Source organism: Scheffersomyces xylosifermentans, assembly GCF_036884685.1.
Source record: "Scheffersomyces xylosifermentans strain CBS 12540 chromosome Unknown RJT20scaffold_1, whole genome shotgun sequence".
Lineage (NCBI taxonomy): Eukaryota > Fungi > Ascomycota > Pichiomycetes > Serinales > Debaryomycetaceae > Scheffersomyces > Scheffersomyces xylosifermentans.
In genome coordinates this window covers 2628867-2652185 of record NW_027042939.1, presented here as the reverse complement: position 1 = coordinate 2652185, position 23319 = coordinate 2628867, and the positions used below count along the sequence as shown (strand labels likewise).

Below are 23319 nucleotides of genomic sequence, written 5' to 3'. Positions count from 1 at the left end.
CCCACCCGAAATACCATATAACATCAACAAATAATTCCTTCTCTCACCGCGGAATTATCGCAGTCACCGTTGATGATGGTGATTACAAAGCCCACTAAGAGTCCCCAAACAGGAAAGACAGGAAAGATCGACGTATTTGTGCTCGGGCATCGAGATAGTCTGGAGTAAGCGCACAAGGGAAGAAAAAGATCCTTTAGCTTAAATTCTTAATCGGAAGGGGAAGCCTGGAAGAGGTAGGAAGTTTATGTGGTGGTGAGAAGTTAATTTTAGATGAAAAGTCACACTGTAGCTAGTATACATATAGAGGTGGATTTATCTTTCAATAAATATTAAGCATATGTGGATAAATTTATAAATATAACCTCATATACCACCTCTTCTTTTCAAAAATTATTTACGCAGAGATAGTCTTTTTTTTACTTGGGGCTCACCAAAAAACGAATCATCTTCCCCAGGAATCTAATAGAACTTGATTCAGTGACCATGTCGACAATAACCAAAGTTTCCAAACCCAGGAGGCCCAGAGTGGATCTAGCTTGTGAAAGATGTCGCCAGCGAAAGACTCGTTGTGACGGAGCGCAGCCCACTTGTGGTACTTGTACAAAACGTGGAATCAGTTGTGTCTATGGAAAAAGGTTCCCCAGAGCTCAAGTCACAGTGGAGTATGTCAAGACTCTTGAAGAGAAATTGAATCTGCTTACTGCAAATGCTGATACCAGCATGGATAGAAGAACAAATGGATCATCTTCGACAGTGAATCCGGAAAATAGCATAAACCGTAGAGCTATTCCCAACCTGGACTCCATTTCAACGAATAACCAAATTCCCGTCATAAATGCTGGAGTAGCCATTCATAATAACTCAGAAACTCCAACTCTTAACAATCTCAACAATCTCAACAATCACACATATCCTATGGCCCGCCAATACTCCTATAACTCCATATCAGAACCTTCCATAGCGACGTCGTCCGAAGACAAGCCAGAATATCATCAAAACCCAGCATCCTACAAAGACGAGGATTCTTCAGCCGATGCCATGGGAGCTGGTTCTGTTTCAACAAGAAAGTCAAGAGATAAGAACTTCTACGGTAGCTCTGCTGCCATATCATTTATGAAGGACCTTTCTCTGGCAGTGGACAACGGTAAGTCGCTGGATTCAGAAGACATGGATGTCAACTCCAGTAAGTATACAATGTCTAGGAACGATAAGAATAGTAGTACTCGAAAATTGTCAGATATGGTGGTACCACCAAGAATAGTGGCTGATAGATACATTAGAAACTATTTCGATTTCGCCTATACCCTATATCCATTCGTTCATAGACCTACATTCATGGCTGCTTACGAGGAGATTTGGTCCGTCAATAGTACTACATTAGAAGTAGATGAACTATTCTATTCCATCCTTAATATAATCTTTGCCTTTGGATGTCGTCTTTCGCCAGAGGGGGAACACTTCGACAATTCACCAAATTCCGACTTGTACTTCGAGCGTTCACAAGAGTTGTTACGCTTCCATCTCATGGACACGGGATCTGTGTTATTAGTGCAAGCACTACTTCTTACTGGTCAATTTTTGCAAGCTACAACGAGACTGGCTGGTTGTTGGAACATCATAGGACTAGCGATACGTATTGCTCAGGGGTTGGGGTTACACCTGGAGCAGAATTTGGCGTCTACAAGAAGCTGTATAGAAAAAGAAATAAGGAAAAGGCTATGGCACGGTTGCCTATTAATGGATAGAATAGTCTCGATGACTTTGGGGAGACCCATGATGGTGACCGAAGATTCGGGTATGCAACTACCTCTAGGTGTTGATGATGAATACATCTCGGATACGTCCATTTTGCCACTGTCTCGTCCATCTGGATTGAACTTTTTCTTGGAAACGGTGAAGCTTTATGATATTCTAGCAGATATACTAAAGTCCTTTTACTCCATAAAAGAACCATCGTTTGTTAATCTTTACTTAAGTATATTTCAATTCGAGGAAAGGCTACATCATTTTCATGAAAACGTACCACAACATATTAAGCTTGGAACAGAATTGAAAGAAGCACCCTTTGAACGTCAGAGCATTGTCCTCCAGATTAGATATTTGCATTTGAAAATCATGCTCTACCGTCCTGTTTTATTTCCGAAGAAGAGACTGTCAAAGAAATCCGAAATTAATACTGAGCTTTATTCCAATGCTCACAAGTCGATCTCTTTGCTATGTGTTGAGACAGCAATTGAACTCATCACCCTCATCACAAAATTTAGAGCAGCTGATATCAATTTCCTCCCAGCTAGTTGGTATAATGTTTTCTATATTTACACTGCGGAGACAGTTCTTTTAGCGGCAAAATTACAACCCAAATTACAAAATGATTTAGATGTTGGGGTATTCGAAACTTCGTGGAGCCAAGGACTTGAATTGTTGGCCTCTTATAAAAATCAATCGGATTCGGCATCACGTTGCTTGAAGGTTTTAGAAATTATGGGAGAGAAGGTGCGGTTTGCGGAGAGTAGACTATTTCATCGTCCATATCCGTTTGATGCAGTTCCATCAGTCACCGGCAGCTCGGCCAATAGCAGTCCATCGCACGTCCCGTCTGATGTTCTTTATTCCTTGTTGTATGACACAGCTGGGCCCTTTGGGGGGCCCTTTTTCTATCGAGACGACTTAGAGCGGTACATAAACTGAAATAATATTCTGCTACAATATATGCTCTTACCTCGTATCTTCTCTTCGGAAATGTGTGTGTGGGGATCATGAAGTTGTGTAATTGGGATTGCAATTTCTTCTGATGCCCCAAACGTCTGTCCCTCTTGAGCTCCCGGAGTTGTCGATTTTTCCGCTCTTAAAATTTCTAGGCAAGCTACTCAATTTGCATTATCCGTAGTAAGCACTCTTGTCTATTACCCCTCAAGCCAACAATCATAATCAAGGCATTGTCAATGTCTCGTAGAACTATATTTGAACCGACACCGGAAGCCCCTGCTGTTATGGTACTACAACAATTGACCGTTGAAAGATGCCTCAAAAATATTCGGATTCTCACTCCGATCGCTGCAAATTTTTTCGGCCCCACTTGGATCTTTTATTTTTTATGTGCCTCGTATTATTTGATAAACTCTATTTTTCGGCTTGTACATCCGTGATTAGTAATTTTAGTGAGTAAAGGATATCAAATGCCGGATGGTCATTTGCCAATCGATGATATATTACACTTATTCCCCACAAATAACTTCGGCCAATTGAAAGATTCTGATCAAAACATTATCTACTCTTGCATCTCACAAAATGACTAAGACTTCTACAGGTAGTTGTTTGTGCGGTTCCATTCAATTTTCGGTTCTGACCAAACCAATCGTTACCATGGTTTGCTACTGTGAAGATTGCAGAAAAGGATCCGGACACTTGGGCCAAATTCTAGCCAAATATGATACCAAAGATATTGAAATCACTGACAAGGATTCTACAATGAAAGAGTATATAGTTACGAAGACTCAAAGTGGTTTTCCTAAAAAGAAGTTCTTTTGTGGAAACTGCGGTTGCACAATCCATACTCAACCAACGAAATTCAACGGTGAAATCACCATCATCAGAACCACTCTACTTGATGAAAACTTTGGTCAATTTGTTCCAAGCAAGGGGATTTTTGTAGACGCTAAGAAGTCATTCGTAGAAGGAACAGAGTGTGAATACTATTAGTTAGGGATATTGTATAATGAATAAATTTCGCGTTTTCATAAGTTTTGTATTTGGACGGGCTTTGGATCATTTTCTTTAAGTTCACAGCGTACTAAATTATCAATTGTATGTGGATGACTGATTCGTTTGCTAATTGAAGGTGACAGATATTCAAAACCAATTTTGTATTATAACATATCTATAGAAATAATATTTAACCTAAACTACCTTAGTTGAAGTTCATCTTGTTAGAAAGAGTACCAATCTGCTCAATGGAGACTTGAACTTCATCGCCGTGTTGCAAGTACTTTGGAACCTTCATACCCATGGCAACACCACTTGGGGTACCGGTCATGATTACGGTACCTTGCTCCAATGTGGTGCTTTGAGAAATGAAAGCAATGATCTTAGGAATGTTGAATAAAAGATCATCAGTATTAGTTTCTTGACGCAACTCACCGTTGACTCTGGTTTGCAATTGAAGGGTACCAGGGTTAGTGATGATTTGAGTAGAAACAAGAGCTGGGCCCAATGGAGCATACTTGTCGAAACTCTTAGAGAAACCCCATTGTGGGACACCACCAGCAAACTTTGGGTCCTTTTGCCAAGTACGTGAAGAAACGTCGTTACCAGAAACGTATCCAGCAACATAGCTTAAGGCCTCTTCTTCCTTTATGTCTTTACCAGTCTTACCGATGACAACACATAATTCACCTTCATAGTCTAATTGGTTTTCTTGAGCAATCTTTGGAATTGGAATATCTTCACCGAAGTCAGCAACACTGAAATTTGGCTTGTAGAACACAGATGGGTATGGTGGTGGAGTTCTACCACCTTCCTGGATATGCTTCATATAGTTTAAACCAATACACTTGACGATAGGGACGTCTTCTTTGGTGAGAGGTCCCAACAAAGTCTTTACTTCCAAAACTTCGTCAGTGACAACAGCATCGGAGAAGATGTTACCAGTAACAACCTTAGCCTTAATTGTCTTTCCTTCAAGGAATTGCTTACCAACATCATAGTCGGTTTCGGAGACAATTGGTTCTCCTCTGTAGATCTTGCCATCTTGGGCAACGAATCTAATTAATCTTTTCCAGGTAGCTGTCATTTTGTGGTTATATAGAGTCTATGTTTGTAAATTGATGATGGAAAACAACTACTTCTGATTTCTGCGGAAGAATTCTACTCTTATTTATTTCATCCCAAACTCTATAGGAAATGATTCTTTAGTGAATAAAACATCGCACATCGGCTACAACTAATTTTGTTCCCCTATGTATTGACCGCGATGTGTCACTTCGGAAAGTCCTTCCGAAGTTTTCGGAACTTGCTTTTCTCTAAATTTTCACTGCAGCTCAATGTCATTTCTCCAAGCGGAAATAAATTGCATCATCGGAGCGGACTACGATTCCGAAATGCAAAGGAAGTCGGTCCTAAAGCAGATTTCTCCACAAATATTTTACTAGGCCAGTTCCAGAGCCGATCCGAGTATGGGGTAGTTAATGATGATATAAATAGTCTGCCTTCTAATATATATTTTTACATTTCAAGCTCAGTACTAAATAACTATACCAAAATGGCACCTGCTCCCCAAACACAACCAACCACGCAATCCACAGAGAAGGCACAATTCTTGAAGAGCTTGAAGCCTGAGAATGTCGAGCCATTGTGGACAGTAATGTCTGCTATGGTGCCTCCAAAGCCTCAACCAAGAGCTGTTCCAACTATTTGGAAGTACAAGCAGGTAAGGCCATTACTTGAAGAAGCAGGCCGTCTTGTCCCTGCTGAAGAATCTGAAAGAAGAGTGTTAATGTTAATAAACCCTGCTTTAAAGGCTCCTCAAACCACTGACACATTGTATGCTGGTCTTCAATACATCAATCCAGGTGAAGTCGCTCCTGCTCATAGGCACTCTGCTTTTGCCTTAAGATTTATCATTGAAGGTGATGGTGGTTTCACAAATGTTGAAGGTTCTAAAATGTACATGGAAAGAGGAGATGTCATTCTCACTCCAAGATGGGATTGGCATGATCATGGAAAAGATGGTAGTGGACCAATGATTTGGTTGGATGGCTTGGACTTGCCAATGTTCCAAGCAATCCCAGTCAACTTTGCAGAACACTACGAGGAGGACCGTTTCCCAAGCAAGGATGTTGACCACTCTCCAATGAAATTCCCTTGGAAACCAGTCCAAGAGTACCTCGACAATGTCAAAGGTGACCATGCTATTTTTGAATACCGTGATCAAATCAACAACGAGTTGGCTTTGTCAACTATCGTTGGTGCTCAAGCTGAGAGGATCGCAGCAGGAACTGCTTCTCCAGTGCGCCAGGAAAACAGTTCTTTTGTGTTCCACATTTATGAGGGTACTGGCTACACCATTATTGAAGAAGATGACGGAAAGGAATCGATTTTGAGATGGGAAGATAAAGATGTATTTTGTGTTCCATCATGGAAATCATTCAAGCATGTTAATGAAGGACTGTCTCCAGCATATCTCTTCAACTTCTCAGACACTCCATTGCTTAAGAATTTGAATATTCACAAAAAGGCATAACAATGGGGGACTCTATTTTTAGTTTATAGCTATTTGGAAATTTATGTTCAATATACTTTAAAAAGTTAATCATCATTGATTGTAGTCTATACTGACGACTAATTGAAGTACATGTATTATATGCTGAAGCCTACGATGAAGTGCCCCTCCTTTGTCCCCCTCTCCTGTCTCTTGTCTCATGCATATGCCAGGATTAAATAATAAGAGACCTACATACGTCAAACTCAGTTTAAACATCTTTTTTTCATTCACTACCAATATACAAAACGAAATAGAAAACCAAATAAATATAAAATATTTGTGACCCAGTTAATCAGTGAAGGCGTTCCAGCCGAAGAGCCATTTTTGGAAATCTCTGTCGGACCATTGATCAGGATTGTGGCCATCTCTTTGTTTCATGAGAGCATCTCTTTCCTCTTGCTCTTCGCCATCTGGTAAGTGCCAGATGTGACCGTTCTTACGAGCACCAGCTTGAATAGTCTCAGTTCTTCTCTTTCTTCTTCTTTCGAATTTTCTGAGAGCATCAGGAATGTCACTAGCAGACAGGCACTTATCTAATTCATCAGATAAGGAAGCACCATCTTCGATGGCTTGAGCTGCACCTTGTGCGAGATATGGTAACATAGCATGTGCTGCATCCCCAATGAGAACAACTTTACCACTGTCACTAACCCAACGTGGTAACATTGGCAAGTCTGCAAGAACCCATTTAAGGACAGTCTTCACGTGGGTAAGAAGTTGGCAAACGACTGGGTCGAAGTTCTTGTAGTGGTTTCTCATTTCATCAACGTTACCTGGCTCATTCCATTTTCCGATGGAAGCTTGTCCTGGGTGAGACATAACAATATTGTACATCTCTCCATTTCTAATTGGGTATGCCATTACATGTCTTCTGTATCCAATCCAGCAGTTAGAGTTGACATCAGACATGAGGTGAGCGATCACTGGGTCTGATAACATTTCATCTCTTGGGACAGTAGCTCTGAAAGCACAGTTTGAAGATGGAAGAGGTAAAACAGTCTCTTCAGTGACAACTGCAGTATCACGGACTTTGGAACGAATACCATCTGCACCGACGACGATGTCTGCCTTGTAAACAGTGCCATCCACAAGGGTTACAGTAGCAGCTTCTTGATCCACACTGGCAATTCTGGAATTAACTTTGTATTCAATACCAAGTTCAACGGCAGATTCATACAATAATCTTTGGTAGTCTGCTCTATGAATTAACAAGTATGGGTTCTTGTAGTTCTCAGTCATATCTGGATCTAAAGGAGTCTTGGAAAGAACGGCTCCAGTGTCAAATCTTCTAAGAATAATGTTCTTTGGTTTAGTGACGTAAGGTAAAAACTTGTCAAAAATGCCATATTCCTTAAGGACTTTGACGGAGTTAGGAGGCATTTGAATACCAGCTCCAACCTCATTTAAAGCTGAGGAGCCTTCTAAAATTGTGACTGAGTGGCCCTTCCTTTTTAAACCAATTGCACAAGCAATACCACCAAGACCACCGCCACATACAATAACATCGAAGGAAATTTTAGTCATAATGAAAAGGAAAAAGAATAAGTAATAATATTTAACTGAAGATAGTAGAATAATTTGATAGATACTACTAATTGTCTGTGGTGAAGTGAAAAATCAATGCTTATATATCTTTGAGTTCACGGTATTAGCTCTTACATCTCAGTCCACCAAACGATGTCAATGCTACCCCACGTATTATCACGGCACGGAATCGGCTGCTAACATCTTCGGTATCCCATTCCGACGGTGCGTCGCGGGATCTAACCCCACAAAAATAAAATCTCGTAAATTTAGCGGGATCTCATCCGAAATTGCGGAGTTCGTCAGGAACAATTTCTGCAAGATCGGCCTCTTTCCGCTTTTTTTGTTGTGGTACTTCAAATCGGCATTCCATGGGTAATATGCGGGGTACATATGCTGCAGTAAGTTAATTCTCTCTTTGATGTATCATTAGTTATGCCCACGAAGAGGGGATCTTTTCTACATGCGAGTTATTCTCTTTTTTGCATCTACTACGAGATGATGCTCGACGAAAAAATATCTAAAACAAAGAAATTCTCATCTCGACGAAACAAAGGTTCTAATCGGGAAGTGGGGATGCCCGGGAACAGATTTTCTTTTATTATTAAGTTCTTCTTAAGGGCTTAGGGTTAATGAACACTTGTATCTCGAAGTGCTTTTGTTTCTCAATGGGGCGTGTTGACTTGTATAAATATTCTGTGTCTTCATTTGTTTTGCAATCTCAATTTTTTGTAATTATCAGTTCCACATAGAACTAACAGACAAACACATTTTCATACAACAAAATGTCTTCAGCTAGCGATTTTGAAAAACAATCTCAGGAACATGTCGAGAGCATGGATCCTCTTGACCCTCTTGCTGTTACTGCTCTTACAACAGAGCACCATGAATATCTTATGACTAGACATGGTTCTGTTCAGTTAGACCCTCTTCCTTCTAGTGATCCTCAGGATCCTCTTAACTGGCCCAACTGGAAAAAGAATTTTGAAATTCTTTTGATCGCATTTCAAACTTTTTCAAGTACTTTTATGGCTGCTGGTCTCACTCCAGGTTTTGAACCAATGGCTGAAGCTTATGGTGTCACTGTTCCAACTGCTTCATACTTTACTTCTGCTCAAATAGCAGTTATGGGAGGTATGCCTTTATTTTGGGTTCCTTTGATGAATATCTATGGTAGAAGACCATTTCTTATCTTCTCGACTTTAGCTTGTGCTGCATTAAATATTGGTGGTGGATTCTGCACAACTTATGGCCAGCAAATGGCTACCAGAGTTTTGGTAGCTGCTTTCATCTCTACTGCATCTGCTGCTGGTGCTTCTGTTGTCGCTGACTTAGCTTTTAGTCACGAAAGAGGTAAGAAAAACGGATGGTGGTCATTGGCTCTTGTTGTTGGTACACCTGCTGGTCCTTTCTTTACAGGTTTCATTCAGCAACATGCTGGTACCAAGTGGATCTACTTCACCTTTGCCATTATGAACTTCATTCAGTTTGCTCTTTGGCTTCTTGCTGAAGAGACAGTGTATGTTAGAAACAGAAGAAACAGTGTTTCTGCCAGTCCTATTGCTAAATTCTTAGGATTTCATAAGAAGTCAGACAAGACTTTTGCCTTTGGCCTTTTCTTCAGACCATTGAAGCAAGCTCTTAATTTCAATGTATCTATGGCTGTTGTTGCTGCCTCTGTTACCTTCTGTTACGCTAACATTGTTCTTGTTGTTGAAATGCCACAAGTTTTTGGATTATTGTTCCACCTCAATGCTCAGCAATTGAGTTTGCAATACATTGCCCTTATCATTGGTTCTATTATTGGTGAAATTCTTGCAGGTCCACTCTCGGACTGGTGGATGGCTAGATGTATTAAAAAGAGAGGAGGAAAGAAGGTTGTCGTTGATAGATTATGGGTCAGTTACAATGGTTTTGTCTTGGTTATTGTTGGTTTGATAGTTTGGGGTATTTTCTTAGACAAGGCTAAACCAGGTGATTGGAAGATCTCTCCATTAATCGGTGCTGCCATTGCTGCAGCAGGAAACAACATTGTTGCTACCGTGTTGATTGCATTCGCTATTGATTGCGATCCTGGGTATGCTTCTGATGTTGGTTTGTACATGAATCTTGTAAGACAAGTTTTTGGCTTCCTCGGTCCTTTCTACTTCCCATATATGTTTGAGAATCTCAAGTTTGGACCTTCTGCTGGCTTAATGTGTGCCCTCGTTGCAGTATTTGGTGCTGGATTTATGGGTATTTCTCATTTAATCGGATTGAGACGTAACAAATAATGAATTTATTCTTAATAGTTGGCTCTGGTAGTTCAACATTTTTAAATAGTTAATGCAAACAAAATTTTCAGAGTTTCATAACAGTATAGGGCATTTTGCTGGACCCCTTTCTTGATTTTAAAAAGGCAAAGATCAAAATGCAAAGGATATGCTGAAGTACCTGTTACTTCTCCTTCACCTCATTTTGAATTCGGTAACTGCCATTAAATGAGTATTCTTAAAAAAATGCAGCATTTCCTAATTGGGTTTATCTATGGAGCTACCATCTTTTGAAATACAAACCCCGCAACAATTTACTTTCCAAACACACACGGGTTTTGAGGAAGAATGTACCAAAATTCACAAGCAAGAGACGTCGAAGCTCAATACTTCTGAAAGGGGAGGAATTACATCATAGATGCTTCTCATCTCAGTAAATTGCCTGAGATAAGAATTGTCGTTGAAGTAAAAGACCTAAGTTTGAATGAAAGACAAAGGATGAATTTTACACTTGAAAGTGACATAAACTGCTTATGAAACCTCTCGATACATGTCCGCAAATTGCTGTCGTATTTCTCGCATCTATTCGACATGTACATGGTAGTCGACTTTCCCAGGTTTTCTCATTAAAATATTAATATAAGCTTATACAAACGCTAGACAATCCCACTTTCGAGCATAGCCTAACTTTTACGTAATAAATTTGACAGATTTAGGATCTGCACCAACCGAAGAAAACCACGACCTACAAGAACTGTCACATCGTGTATCCAAATCCCTATCGATCTTGCAGCCAATATGATGTTTTTGGGGGGTGTTGCGAAAAAGTAAATAAACGTTCAAATTATTGCGGTGTGGATTAAACCAAAGACCGTGAAACAAGATATTCTACGATCCAAAAACCGTTCATGGTCCAAGTCACTGCTGTGGACTACTTCATTGGCCTATCTTTTGTTTACCCTATGTGATTAAACTTTAAATTCAACTTCATATCTTTTAACTATATGAATTAGATGTTCAACGCTTGTGATTTCGTTCGGTTACGTCTTGAGGTAGTTCTTGCAGCCTGTTGTTATCTTGGTAAATTTTACCGTTTTTTCACTATTAGGTTTTTGGAGGTTCTCGCTCTTTGCAACCAGAGATAAGAATCACCTCTAATGAAATGAATTTAATAAAAACCTAATGCTCTGTAAAACGAATTCAAATGATATATAAGTAGTCAATTGGAACTGGAAAATTGAATTAAATTTGTAAAAGTCTATCGGTAACAATACCTTTGTAACTATCCACTATTCCATAAAGAATTCCCACCCAAACCTAGAAATGTCTGCCTCCACCTATCCAAAGTTGAAAGTAGCAGCTGTCCAAGCTGCTCCAGTCTATCTTGACTTGGAAAAAACAGTTGCCAAAGCTGTCAAGTTCATTGAGGAAGCTGCCTCAAACGGTGCTAAATTGGTTGCTTTTCCAGAAGCTTTTATTCCAGGGTACCCATGGTTTGCTTTTATTGGTCACCCAGAGTACACTAGAAAGTGGTACCACCAGTTGTACAAGAACGCTTTAGAAATTCCTTCTCCTGCTATTCAGAAGATTTCCAACGCTGCTAGAGACAACGATATCTTCGTCTCTATTTCTGGTTCAGAGAAGGATAATGGTTCTTTATTCTTATGTCAATTGTGGTTTGACAACAAGGGAAACTTGATTGGCAAGCACAGAAAGTTGAGAGCCTCTGTCGCTGAAAGATTAGTGTGGGGTGATGGATGTGGATCTTTGCTTCCAGTTATGTAAACTGAGATTGGTAACTTGGGAGGCTTGATGTGCTGGGAACATCAAGTACCATTAGATCTTGCTGCAATGAACAACCAAAATGAGCAAATTCATGTTGCAGCATGGCCAGGTTACTTCGACGATGAGATTTCCTCTCGTTACTACGCTATCTCTACTCAAACTTTTGTTGTTATGTGCTCTTCTATCTACAGTGAGGAGATGAAGAAGATGATTTGTGAAACAAAGGAACAAAGGGAATACTTTGAAACCTTCAAGAGTGGCCATACTTGTATCTACGGACCAGATGGTGAACCAATTTCCGAGTTGGTTCCATCAGAAACCGAAGGTATTGCCTACGCCGATGTGGACATTGCCAGAACTATCGACTTCAAGTACTACATTGACCCAGCTGGACACTACAGCAACAAATCTTTAAGTGCCGTCCACAATGTTTCTGACACTAGACCAATCAAGCAAGTTGGTAATGCTCCATCGCAATTTATCGGCTTTGACGAGTTGAACCTGGTTGAAGGTACCAAGTGAGAGATCGTCTTGTCACTCTTTTTTTTTCTACAAATCTATTTAATTCTACTGCCCACCAATTTTCCTTTAGACTACTATTATATGTCTCTTTTTATTATTTTAGCCTAGTGCTATACATTGTTTTGAGTGAAATATATAACCATAAAAGCAAACTATAGATACTGTAAGAATAGGCTGCCAAATTTATTTTGTGTTGCGTCATGGATGTTTATGTTGAGCAGTCCCAAAAACAAACTTTGAACATTTTAATTTCGTGATTTACAACATTTCATTACTTTTAGTATCATTATAGAAACGGTTATAGAAAGGGTAGTAATGGTCACTAAGAAAGATGTCAATGACACACATGTAGGCTTGGATCATCAGAATTTCCTGAAGCTGAGGTTCAAATCTCACTCGTTAAAACCCTACCAGTACATCATCATAGGATTCAATATCCTATTGAGAGTATATTCGTCTCTCTACATGATCATAGCTGACTGTGACGAGACTTACAATTACTGGGAACCATTAAATGTTTTGTTCCGTCACTTTGGAAAACAGACATGGGAATACTCTCCAGAATATGCTATACGAGATTATGTCTATCTTTTTATTTACTACACTATAGGATACCCAATCCAATTTTTTTCAAGTAATTTCGAAGGTTTACCCTATAGTTACTCCTACTATCAATTTTACGCCATACGCTTCATTGCTCTTAACGGTTTCACAAGTTATGCCGAAATTAGATTGTTCCAAACTATAAATCAGAGAATAAGTGCTAAAGTCGCTAATTGGTTTCTTTTCTTCTCATCCATTGCACCAGGAATGTCCCACGCTGGAGTTGCTTTGTTACCGTCATCTTTTGCTATGCAATGCAACTGTTTAGGAATAAGCAATGGAGTTTCTGCCATAGTCGGTGAAAGAGTAGATAGCTACGTGTATGCTATTTTGTGGTTCATTGCAGGAGGCATTATAGGGTGGCCATTTGCTCTCGCGTTGGGGCTTGCTTTTGGCTTGTACACTTTGTTAAATATTAGCAATTGGAAGAACGGCAAGATCGTGAGTATCATTATTGGATGCATTGCTGGATCAAGCATCATCGTGGGAACTGTAGTCGTAACTGACTCATATCTTTATTCAAAGAATTTACTTGTTCCTCTTAACATTGTATTGTACAATGTCTTTGGGGGTGAAGGTGAAGGGCCAGAAATATTTGGCGTAGAGGACTTCAGTTATTATGTCTTGAACTTATTGCTTAACTTCAACATTATAGCGATTTTGGCATATGTTGGTCTTGTAGTAAACCCCATTTTATATGGCAAGATAACTCTCCTATCTGTTATTTCGTCAGTTCCATTATTCATCTGGTCGTTTATATTTTTCAGTCAACCACACAAAGAGGAAAGATTTTTATACCCAATTTACCCATTGATCAGTCTTAATGCTGCCTTATTGACTCCTAAGTTGTTCACGTTTGTGAATCGGGTCGTGGAGAAGGTATTTCCAAGACATCAGAACTTGCAAAGATCATTTAGTGCACTTAGCCAAGTTGTATTCGTTTTGCTTATTTTCGTGATATCGTTTTTAAGAATTGTCAATTTGGTAGAAAATTACTCAGCGCCATTGGAAAGTTTCACGAGTATCAGCCAATTGGAACCAAGTGATCACATCAAAAATGTTTGTATGGGAAGAGAATGGTATCATTATCCCAACTCTTTCTTCTTGCCTGACAACTTCCGTTTGAGATTCGTCAAAAGTGGCTTTGATGGGTTGTTGCCGGGAGATTTTAATGAAAGTTACAACAATTTACGTGATATAACGTCATATGTTCCCCCTAATATGAACAATAAGAATCTTTTTGAGGAGGATAAGGTAATAGATTTTGCATTATGTGACTATTATGTGGATAACACTCAACAAGTTGGAGAGGACGAATACCAGATAATTAAGAGGAATGAAGAAGGTCAGCTTGAGGTGGATCCTGAGTGGAAGGTTTTGGAATGCAACAAGTTAATCAACCCAGATGGTAATCACCGTGGCATTGGCAGGCTCATTTATGTACCTGTCTTCTTGAGATCATTAATTCCCTACCAAGTGGAATATATGGACTTTTGTTCATTGGAAAGGAAACGTGAAATAGTTTAAATCGTTAAATGTGTATATTCAAAGGACTATTATAAAATAGAATAAACAGCGATTGTTGAAAGATTGATTGAAGTATGAGTAATTCGCGTAACCATGGCACTCCAACGACAAGAAGGTCAATGATTTAATGAATAATAAAGATAGGAATTACACATCTCTAACAGTAGCTGTACCATGTCGTGGGCTTAATCTAGTAAATTAGGTAAGGTAAAATGAAATAGTTTCGGGAACTTAGTTCACATCTTTGTGATTAGACTTTTATACATATGGCCGAAAGTTGATTGAACACTGCTCGGACATCGAATATCAATACATGAACTCTACAATTCGTCATCAAAGTATTCGTTAAGTGCTGCTCTAGACTTCACGAAGCCTTCTCTTGCCTTATTCAAGGCATCCTGGATCAATGCTATCCAGAACTCATCAGATGACTCTGCCGGGATAGCTGGTGACTTATTATGTAATGTAGAAGGTGCAGCTTTCTGCTCATTAGATTTATCATTGGATTTGCTGGTGTCGTTATCAGTTTCGTTAGGTATGGAGTCGCCCGAAGGGGCCCTTATGTCATCGGCTGTCAATTCGAAGTTGTCGAAGTTAAACTTGTGCCCGTAGTTCTGGATTCTCTCACATTGGGTGGAGATTGTGGTCAATCCCAATGCGGCAGCCGAACCCTTAAGGTAGTGGCCCAATGCTGATAGCTTGTCGAGGTTCTTCTCTTTCAAGTTTTCGTCGAGTTGCTGGAATGTGTCCAATACTTGGTCTACAAATGTCTGGAACAATGACTTGGAGAAGCCCTCTTCATCCTCGTCCATGGCGACCAATTCGCTGAACACGGACCATTCGACCAAGCCTGTTTCCTGGAGTTTTTGCCTCTGTTCGTCAGACATTTTATTGTTGCTATGGATGTTAAAGGTTAAGGTGGCAGCGGTATGAATCAATTGGCTGTGGATCACTGGACAATGACGTATGACAAAGGAGAAGCTGCGAGTTGGAAAGTCTATACTTGGGGATGAAAGTAGGAAGCGATTGAGTGTATAACCGGTTGGTTGTGCCGTGGGGAATGGTTGTACAAGTAAATAGACGTAGACGTCGGAATATGGCGACTATGCTGCGATTGATGCTGTCTTTCGTGTTTATGCTGAATGACAAAAATGGTTTGTTCCTTTGACTTTTTTGACAACTGCTACAAAACCACGAATTTGACGATCGGGTTTTTTTCCGGTAGGAGAATAAGGAGAAGGAGGAGGTAGAATGGTAAGGAGCAGATGAGAGAAGCACACTGGGAGCAGGAACTACTGAAGCAAAGGTGATGGGATTGTCACAGTCTTGAAGAACCTTTACTGCGGCCGATTTTGAATTAGTATATATATATATACAGAGAAGAAGACACCGCCGCAATGTAGAAGAGAAGTTTCTTCAAATACAACAGACAAGAAACAAGAGTTCAAACATCAGAGGCAATGCTATGGACATAGTGACGTTCGCAAGACAATGAATAAAAGGTGCGTTGCTGTGTAAAGAGCCGCGCTTAATATTTGTCAGGGAGAATGGGAATTTGCACCGTGGAGCCGCGAATCCTCATTGACATTAATGAAGGATACAAGCAGGTAGAGGAGACCATTAGCTAGCAAACGCTCATACTACAGAGTGCAGCAAGCGAGGGCTTTTGCTTCATACAAGTGTGTTATCTGGTGCTATTGTGGTCCGGTAACTTCGTCTCTCAATAACAACTTTCGCATACGAGCATCCCATAGATGGGAGCCCCGCTATACACGAAAAAGCCCACTCGGGATACTCTCAGGGTTTTCCTTTGTAACCCGAATTATGTGACGGTTTCAGGCATTTACATTATGGTTGCAGTTGATGATCTGAAAATTCTTGGTTTTTTACTATTCGGCATAAACCCAGGGCCACAATGTCCAATGTCTAGTTCATCATTCCACGATACAGTAGCGACAGCTGTTCGTGCGAGGAGACCTGAAACCGCTCGTAAAAGCAGTGCCCACTAAAATCCTTCTGAAACCTTGAACATACCCCGTTATAGACAGTGTTAAGCCACGTTCTAGTCACCATTTTAGCATGTCTACAAGAACCAATACTGGGTGCTATCGCTATCTCGTCATATGCTTTTAATGGGCTCCCTTGCCCATTCGGGTTTAATTCCAAATATGTAGACCCAATCGACAGGTACAGGAACCTACGTCGCTGTACATATTACTTTATCGATCTCGCAGTTGTCTCTATGAACATTATCTGATAAAACGGTGGTTACAGCCTCTTTAGTTTAATATCATGTGGTTACACTATATTTAATAGTCGAAGTATACATGAATGAGACCGTCCACGAGGCAATTTGGGTGGTTTGGCTCCTAATGAATACACTTCTACGAGCCTGTGAAGAGCACGTACATTTACGTCTACCGTGTATTGTGTATTGTGGTTCCTATGAAGAGTCTCGGAGCATTTCCTCATTGAGAAGATCTCTTGCGGTGATTGAAAAGCAGCTGCAAATTGACTCAAAACGGTTACTTGAGCTTGGGAGTTAGGCTCATAGATAAACAAGAGTCTAGTCCAAAACCACATGTCTCTTCTCTAATAAAGATATATTATCTGAAATCTCAAATATCTGGTAAGTGCCTTGTTGTCTTTATTTCTACAGGGGTTAATAGCTCCATGGCCTTTTACTACTGTATTCTATAATTGTCGTCTAATCTATCAATATCAAGTATACTCTATTTGGACAACTCGTACAAATCACCTAACTTGTCGGCATAAAAAGTAGGAGCCACCTCCTTAGCCTGGCTGTGTACGTTTGCCTCAGTTTCAATTCCAGTTAACACCAACAATGTATCCAAACCACCATCTCTTCCGAATTTCATATCCGTGTTCAATCTGTCACCAATCATTAAACCACGCTTAGGGTTTGTCTGCAAGCCAGGATTGTCTGCCTTGATAGAGTTCATCATTGACTGGTTAGGCTTTCCACACACGGCATCTGGTTGACGACCACTGGCAAAAGCAACGGTTTCTATGATTGAGCCAGCACCGATCAAGAGCTTACCCTTAGAAGGGAATGTGGAGTCAATATTGGTAGCAATGAAAGGTAATGACTTATTATCCTTCAAGAGGTATTGCATGGTGATTGATAACTTCAAATAGTTCAAGTTAAGAGTCAAACCGGCGAGAACAGCGCCGACGTCTTCATCCAAATTCACCAAGAGAGGATGGTCTGGGTCGAAAGTAACACCGTGCTGGACAAGAGATGGGTCACTACCACCAATGGTGGTGTATCCCAATTCCTTCAACTCCTTTTCAATACCTTCTTCTCCCAAGACCCAGACCTTCTTGTCCTTGGGCAACTTGAGGATTTTATCAATGTAGACGGCAGAAGCATATGACGAGCCGAAAACCTCGTCTTTGGTGATACCGTCAATTCCAAGCTTCTTGAATTTGCCCAAATAGTCGTCTCTGGACTTGGTGGAGTTGTTGGTCACAAAGATCACTGTCTTGTTCTTTTCCTTCAACAAGTCGAGAGTCTCGGGTACGTGAGGGAGCAAGTGATCTCCGAGCCAGAGTACTCCGTCACAGTCGAAGAGGAAGTAATCATAGCTGTCTATCAACGACAAGACCTGCTCTTTAGTGGTAATTTTCTGCGACATGGTAGTTATCTATCTATGTATTTTATGTAAAGTTCACTGCTGAGCTCTTTACTAGCGATACCAATGACAGTATACAAGCAAATAAATTTATTCACTATTAATAAGTACCGTTACCGCTCAGAGAAAAATCAACATTTGACGCATTTTCGGTGTGTTCTTTTTTCGGCTCAAATGAGAAATGTGCGTAGTAACTGATTCATAGTAGTTAAGTTGTAATATGTATTTGTCATAGTGGGACATGTATATAGTAGCATGTCATAGTATACATAGTAGTATATATCGTGTATATAGTAGCATACGTATATAGTAGCATATGTATATAGTAGCATAGGCAAATAAGGAATATACATTTATACCTGGTAATGTTGTATTATGGAGAGAGAAAGGTGCATTGATAGGAAGTAATGTATAGTAGAAAATACTTAAATGTATGTATAAATATATGTATGTTATGTATAAATATATGTACAAAATATACTATGTATAAAACATACTATGTATATATATATTGTGTCCGCATAGTGATGAAAATTAGTATGTGTAACTACATGCATATAGTAGTATAATGTATAAAGAGATAGTATAGCCTAAGAATAGTGGAATATGCTGATGTAAGTGACTTAGAGAGATTCAGATTACGCTCAAACTCAACATCAGTGTAGCAGATGAGGATTGTATAAAGCCCTGGATCTGATTATAACCGGTTTGAAAATCAATACTTGCTATCTCAAATCATAATACAATTCTCTCGAAATCGCTAACTACAGCCAGAACTCAAAATAGAACGTAAATTCAGTAATATCTAATATAAATAAACTAGACCTGGGAAATGGTAAGATCTCGTGTGAAGAAGTCTGACTCGGAATTGAAGGTGGGGGGTGTTCAGATGCTTCATCCACATAAGAAATGATGCGAATAGGCAAAAGCGCTGCTAACGGAAATGCAAATAGAATATACATGGATGTACAAAAGAAGGAAGTCCCAGGAACTCATAGCATCTTTATCGATTGCTACGAAGACGTGGCCCGATGCGAATATGAAACCGCTTTGAATTGGCCTATTCCTAGGAGCCCCTTTTCTTTCTTGGATCGGTTGTGAATACATTGTGATAAAGTGATCGTCATAAAGTCTTCTAACGCTCGGATGGATGTACACCAGCAGTGTATTTTGGGAAACGTAACTTGGACTTGTCGTTGTATATTTCCTCATCGAACTTAGCCTTGGTCTCTTCACTCATAGACTCTCTAACCAAGTCTTGTCTGGCCTTCTCGGAGAAGTATCTTCTGGCCAAGTTTCTGTCCTCTTCAGCAACTAACAAAGGCTCCAAGTAGAATCTAGCCCATTGTCTTTCTCTGAGCAATTCACGCTGTTCATTCACACCTTGGTAATATCTGTAAAATCCGAACGCCATGAGTCCAGTTATACCCCAGAAGTAAATAGATGGTCTGAAACCTCTGGATGGAAGGTTTCTCTTCCATTGGACTGGTTCGTATCCTCCAATAGGTGGTAAATCTTGCATTTTGATCGTGAATATGGCTGTAGAATCAGACTTCTATCCTGTTAACATTACCATTCTCTTCACTATGCTCTATTTTTTCATTGATGATAATTTTGAAGGAATTCATTGGGTGAGATAAGTTGTGCGTGGACACGACTTTGAGTGTGCTACCAGTTGAGTTTAAAAAGGCTGCGAAATGTTGTTAGAGAACTCGTGGAAGAGCCGTACCGCAGTCTTTGAATAAAATGATGTCTACAGTACTAATGCTAATGGTGGTAATAACATTTGAAGGAAAACAGAGTTCATGATAAATAATGTGGATATATAAGGTCCGTTAAGGAAGAGTAAATGCTATGTATGTATGTATAGACCCTATCGGATTCTCGTGTTAGGTTAAGTGCCATAATTCAATGGCTTATAGTACTCTCTGGTTCACTTACAGTAAATCGTTCAGTAGAATTGTTATATATGTACACATATAAATTTTCATGAGCAAAGAATACTTATGCTATATATCAAACGTTCCACAGTGAAATCATCGCAGAAACAAGGTCATAAAAATCCCGTAGTTTTATTTATTTAATGTCAAAAACAGGCTTTAACTTCTTGATCAAAACCCAGTCATCCCTGGAGACAGTGTCACGGAAAGCTGGATCCTTCAAGGTGTCGATGGATCTACGAGTAATCAAAGAGTACAAGTTGTCAGTTTCATCGACATGACGGCCCCAAGTTGGTTGAGCTGCTGATGGGTTATCCAATCTCATAGCTACACCTGCAGAGGTTTGACCCTTCTTCACGATATCATGTGACTTATGGTTAACTTCCAAAGAAACAACCTTTCCTAAGACCATGATGTTAGGCTGCTTGGTTTCAGGGTCTTGACGGACGGCACAGATAGGAGTACCAATACGAACGGCACCCTCCATCACATCAACACCAATAATCATAGGATTACGTTTGTTAATAATTTGAATGGTCTTCAAGACACATGGCAAGACAGCATATTCCATGAAGTCCTTACGACGGACTTCAAGAAGCTTGGCTTGGTATGCAGTGAATGCATCGAACAAGTGATAAATGATATCGGCATTGAAAATCTTGATCTTTTGTTCTTCAGCGTATTGTTCAGCTTCCTTGTCCACCTTGACATCGAAACATAACATGACAGCAAGTTCTGGGGCCTTCTCCAACATCGTGGTAGCCTTCATCACATCTCTCTTAAAAACTGGACCTAAACCAATAGACATAACTGGGATCTTCATATCCTTGAGGAAATCCAACAAGGCTTCTAAAGAACCCAAAGTGGAGGCTTGGACTACCACACCCTTTCCGGAAGTGTCAACGGAGTCCAACAAGCCAGTCAAATCGTCCATAACGTCCTCCATAATCTCATCTTCGTCATCATCCTCACCTACAACAATCAAACGGGAACCTGCAACGGCCTTTTCCAAGTCATTGGCGGCAATCTTTACACCCAAAGCAGCCTTAACTTCTTTATGATGGACATATTCTGATTTGATACGTAACTCTCTTGACGGTGGTGGCGTCAACAATGCTCTGATATTTGTCGCTATAGGTCCATTCAAACCACACAATACTACTCTGTCACCTTCCCTTAAAATACCGTTGGACAACACCACGTCGATAGTGTAACCAAAACCTTCTACGACCTTAACTTCCAAAATGGTAGCCTCGACCTTAGATAAGTACATCAATTGCTTGGACATTCTCTTTTGAGTCAACTCAAGCAATAACCATAACAAATCTGGAACACCCTCACCAGTAACGGCGGAGGTGGGTACGATGGAAACATACTTGGCTATGTTCTTGTTCTGGTAGTATAATTCGGAGTTCAAACCTTGTTCAGCTAAAGCAACCTTAATTTGCTCGTATCTGTTTTGGAATTCAGCTTGAACGGCCTTAGACTGCTTGGCAAAGGAGTCTCTGAAAGAGTTGTTTGGAATTTCCTTCCAGTCGTATAATCTATCAATCTTGTTCAAAGCGACAACGAAAGGTGCCTTTCTGTCTCTCAACAATCTGATAGATTCGAGGGTCTGTTGTTCTAAACCATGCATTATATCAATAACCAAAATGGCAATGTTACAAAGAGAAGAACCACGGGATCTCAAGTTGGTAAAGGACTCGTGACCTGGTGTATCGATAATCAACAAACCTGGAACGTCAAATGTCTGCTTCTCGTAGCTAGCCATAACCGCAGTCTTCTGTTTAAGAGCGTCAATAGGGAAGTAAGTGGCACCAATCTGTTGGGTAATACCACCAGCTTCACCACCTTGAACGTTTGTCTGACGGACTTTATCTAATAACTTGGTCTTACCAGTATCGACGTGACCCAAAATACAACAAATTGGCGAACGTAAGTCCTTCTCAGATGGTGCAGCTGGAGCATTCTTTTGATTAGACAAAGCCAAATCCTTCTTTGCTTTCTCCTCAGCAGCAGCGGCGGCAGCAGCGGCGGCAGCAGCAACCTTAGCTTCCTCTTCGGCCGCTTCTTTGGCTTTTCTTTCAGCCTCTTCCTTGGCTCTCTTTTCAGCCTCTTGTGCAGCTCTGATTTCTGCTTCCTTGTCCTCTTCGTCATCCTTGGCTGGCTCTTCCTCATTAAAAGCAGACTCCCAGTCATCGGCAATAGGCTCATCCTCGAGAGCCAACTTCTCCCAGTCTTCGACTTCCTCGTCGTCTTGTACTTCAGGTTTCTTCTCCTCCACGTGAGCAGTAGTCTTCTGAATGAATGTCTTTGTCTTAGTAGACTTCTTCTTAGTGTAGACGACCTTCTTTGGCTTAGGAGCTTCTCCAGACAGTTGTAAACCAGCAACAGACACATTACCAGCCTGTAATAATTGCTCTCTACGACGTTCTTGCAACTTCTTCTCTTCCTTTTGCTTCTTAGTTAACAATTTACCTTCGGCTTTCAATTGCTCCTTCTTCAATCTTTCCTTTTCCTTCTTAGCAGCTCTGGCAGCTTCCTTTGCAGCTTCTGCCTCGGCAAGAGCCTTTTCTTCGTCAGCTCTCTTTTTTTCTTCTTCCTCCTCCAAACGACGCTCCTCATCTTCCAACTGCTTCTTCAATTCTAATTGACGTCTCAAGGCTGCGAGACCAGCAGGGACCTTCTTGCCTCCCTTCTTGGCAGCTGCCTTAGCCTTTGGTTGATCATCTTCGTTGTCTGATTCTGGCTCTGGAGTGGCAGAAGCAGAAGCTGTGGCAGCAGCGTTTTGCTTATTGGCTGCTTTGATTTCCTCCTTCTTGGTTGCTTGTTGGGCCTTCTTCTTAGCTGCCTGTTCCTTCTTCTTCTGCTTTTCGGCTTCCTTCTTCAATTTCTCTTTTTCCTTCTTGGACAAGATCTTAGGAGCGTCCTTAGGCTTGTTCTTCTCCTCTTCTTCTTTTTTGTCCTTCTTTTGCTTGGACTTACGGATTGAGCTCAAGAAGTCTCCGGCAGAGGCGGATTCCTCCCCGTCAGCTTCTGGCTCTCCATTTTCTCCCTCAGCTGAGGCAGCAGTCTCATCAGCGCCGTTGGCATTTGATCCACCGCCCAATTCTTCAGGCTGGGTGTTTTCCACTTCAAGGTCTTCGTCGTCCCAGATGTCTCCACCGGACTTTCCTCCCTTCTTTGTTTTCTTAGCCATATTGTCTTGCTACTGTAAACCTATATAGCTATGGTCTTCTCTATAGTTCTCT

General features: G+C 40.5%; 12 protein-coding genes across 12 annotated transcripts; 6 read left to right on the top strand and 6 right to left on the bottom strand. All coding sequences in view use genetic code 12, as the record gives it.

Annotated features, from left to right (window-relative positions):
* Positions 1-483: 483 nt before the first annotated feature.
* Positions 484-2775, top strand: RJT20DRAFT_113697 (putative transcriptional regulatory protein; the record flags this gene model as incomplete). Its single annotated transcript, XM_064915795.1, has 2 exons — positions 484-828; positions 982-2775. The coding sequence occupies 2 exons, from the start codon at positions 484-486 to the stop codon at positions 2686-2688; spliced, it is 2052 nt and encodes a 683-aa protein (XP_064777531.1). The 3' UTR covers positions 2689-2775.
* A 21-nt stretch (positions 2776-2796) lies between these two features.
* Positions 2797-3707, top strand: RJT20DRAFT_124718 (GFA family protein). Its single transcript, XM_064916321.1, has one exon. It carries the CDS (start codon positions 3289-3291, stop codon positions 3697-3699), a length of 411 nt encoding a protein of 136 aa, XP_064777530.1. The 5' UTR covers positions 2797-3288; the 3' UTR covers positions 3700-3707.
* Positions 3708-3878: 171 nt separating this feature from the next.
* RJT20DRAFT_124717 (uncharacterized protein) lies at positions 3879-4901 on the bottom strand. The gene has a single exon (XM_064916320.1). It carries the CDS (start codon positions 4787-4789, stop codon positions 3908-3910), a length of 882 nt encoding a protein of 293 aa, XP_064777529.1. The 5' UTR covers positions 4790-4901; the 3' UTR covers positions 3879-3907.
* Positions 4902-5130: 229 nt separating this feature from the next.
* RJT20DRAFT_124716 (cupin domain-containing protein) lies at positions 5131-6284 on the top strand. The gene has a single exon (XM_064916319.1). It carries the CDS (start codon positions 5258-5260, stop codon positions 6236-6238), a length of 981 nt encoding a protein of 326 aa, XP_064777528.1. The 5' UTR covers positions 5131-5257; the 3' UTR covers positions 6239-6284.
* A 209-nt stretch (positions 6285-6493) lies between these two features.
* RJT20DRAFT_147171 (uncharacterized protein) lies at positions 6494-7783 on the bottom strand (the record flags this gene model as incomplete). Its single annotated transcript, XM_064918909.1, has 1 exon — positions 6494-7783. The coding sequence occupies one exon, from the start codon at positions 7781-7783 to the stop codon at positions 6548-6550; it is 1236 nt and encodes a 411-aa protein (XP_064777527.1). The 3' UTR covers positions 6494-6547.
* Positions 7784-8210: 427 nt separating this feature from the next.
* RJT20DRAFT_147168 (major facilitator superfamily multidrug-resistance protein) lies at positions 8211-10056 on the top strand (the record flags this gene model as incomplete). Its single annotated transcript, XM_064918908.1, has 1 exon — positions 8211-10056. Exon 1 carries the CDS (start codon positions 8569-8571, stop codon positions 10054-10056), a length of 1488 nt encoding a protein of 495 aa, XP_064777526.1. The 5' UTR covers positions 8211-8568.
* Positions 10057-11358: 1302 nt separating this feature from the next.
* On the top strand, positions 11359-12483 carry RJT20DRAFT_148935 (carbon-nitrogen hydrolase family protein; the record flags this gene model as incomplete). Its single annotated transcript, XM_064918993.1, has 2 exons — positions 11359-11794; positions 11843-12483. 2 exons carry the CDS (start codon positions 11359-11361, stop codon positions 12340-12342), a joined length of 936 nt encoding a protein of 311 aa, XP_064777525.1. The 3' UTR covers positions 12343-12483.
* A 145-nt stretch (positions 12484-12628) lies between these two features.
* On the top strand, positions 12629-14632 carry ALG9 (dolichyl-P-Man:Man(6)GlcNAc(2)-PP-dolichol alpha-1,2-mannosyltransferase). The gene has a single exon (XM_064919184.1). The coding sequence runs from the start codon at positions 12658-12660 to the stop codon at positions 14470-14472; it is 1815 nt and encodes a 604-aa protein (XP_064777524.1). The 5' UTR covers positions 12629-12657; the 3' UTR covers positions 14473-14632.
* Positions 14633-15793, bottom strand: YPD1 (Ypd1p). The gene has a single exon (XM_064919185.1). It carries the CDS (start codon positions 15357-15359, stop codon positions 14793-14795), a length of 567 nt encoding a protein of 188 aa, XP_064777523.1. The 5' UTR covers positions 15360-15793; the 3' UTR covers positions 14633-14792.
* A 1331-nt stretch (positions 15794-17124) lies between these two features.
* Positions 17125-18372, bottom strand: PHO15 (4-nitrophenylphosphatase). Its single transcript, XM_064919186.1, has one exon. The coding sequence runs from the start codon at positions 18129-18131 to the stop codon at positions 17205-17207; it is 927 nt and encodes a 308-aa protein (XP_064777522.1). The 5' UTR covers positions 18132-18372; the 3' UTR covers positions 17125-17204.
* Positions 18373-19176: 804 nt separating this feature from the next.
* On the bottom strand, positions 19177-19707 carry RJT20DRAFT_16615 (uncharacterized protein). The gene has a single exon (XM_064919183.1). The coding sequence runs from the start codon at positions 19648-19650 to the stop codon at positions 19264-19266; it is 387 nt and encodes a 128-aa protein (XP_064777521.1). The 5' UTR covers positions 19651-19707; the 3' UTR covers positions 19177-19263.
* Positions 19708-20077: 370 nt separating this feature from the next.
* Positions 20078-23314, bottom strand: FUN12 (translation initiation factor eIF5B). Its single transcript, XM_064916318.1, has one exon. The coding sequence runs from the start codon at positions 23265-23267 to the stop codon at positions 20205-20207; it is 3063 nt and encodes a 1020-aa protein (XP_064777520.1). The 5' UTR covers positions 23268-23314; the 3' UTR covers positions 20078-20204.
* Positions 23315-23319: the final 5 nt, after the last annotated feature.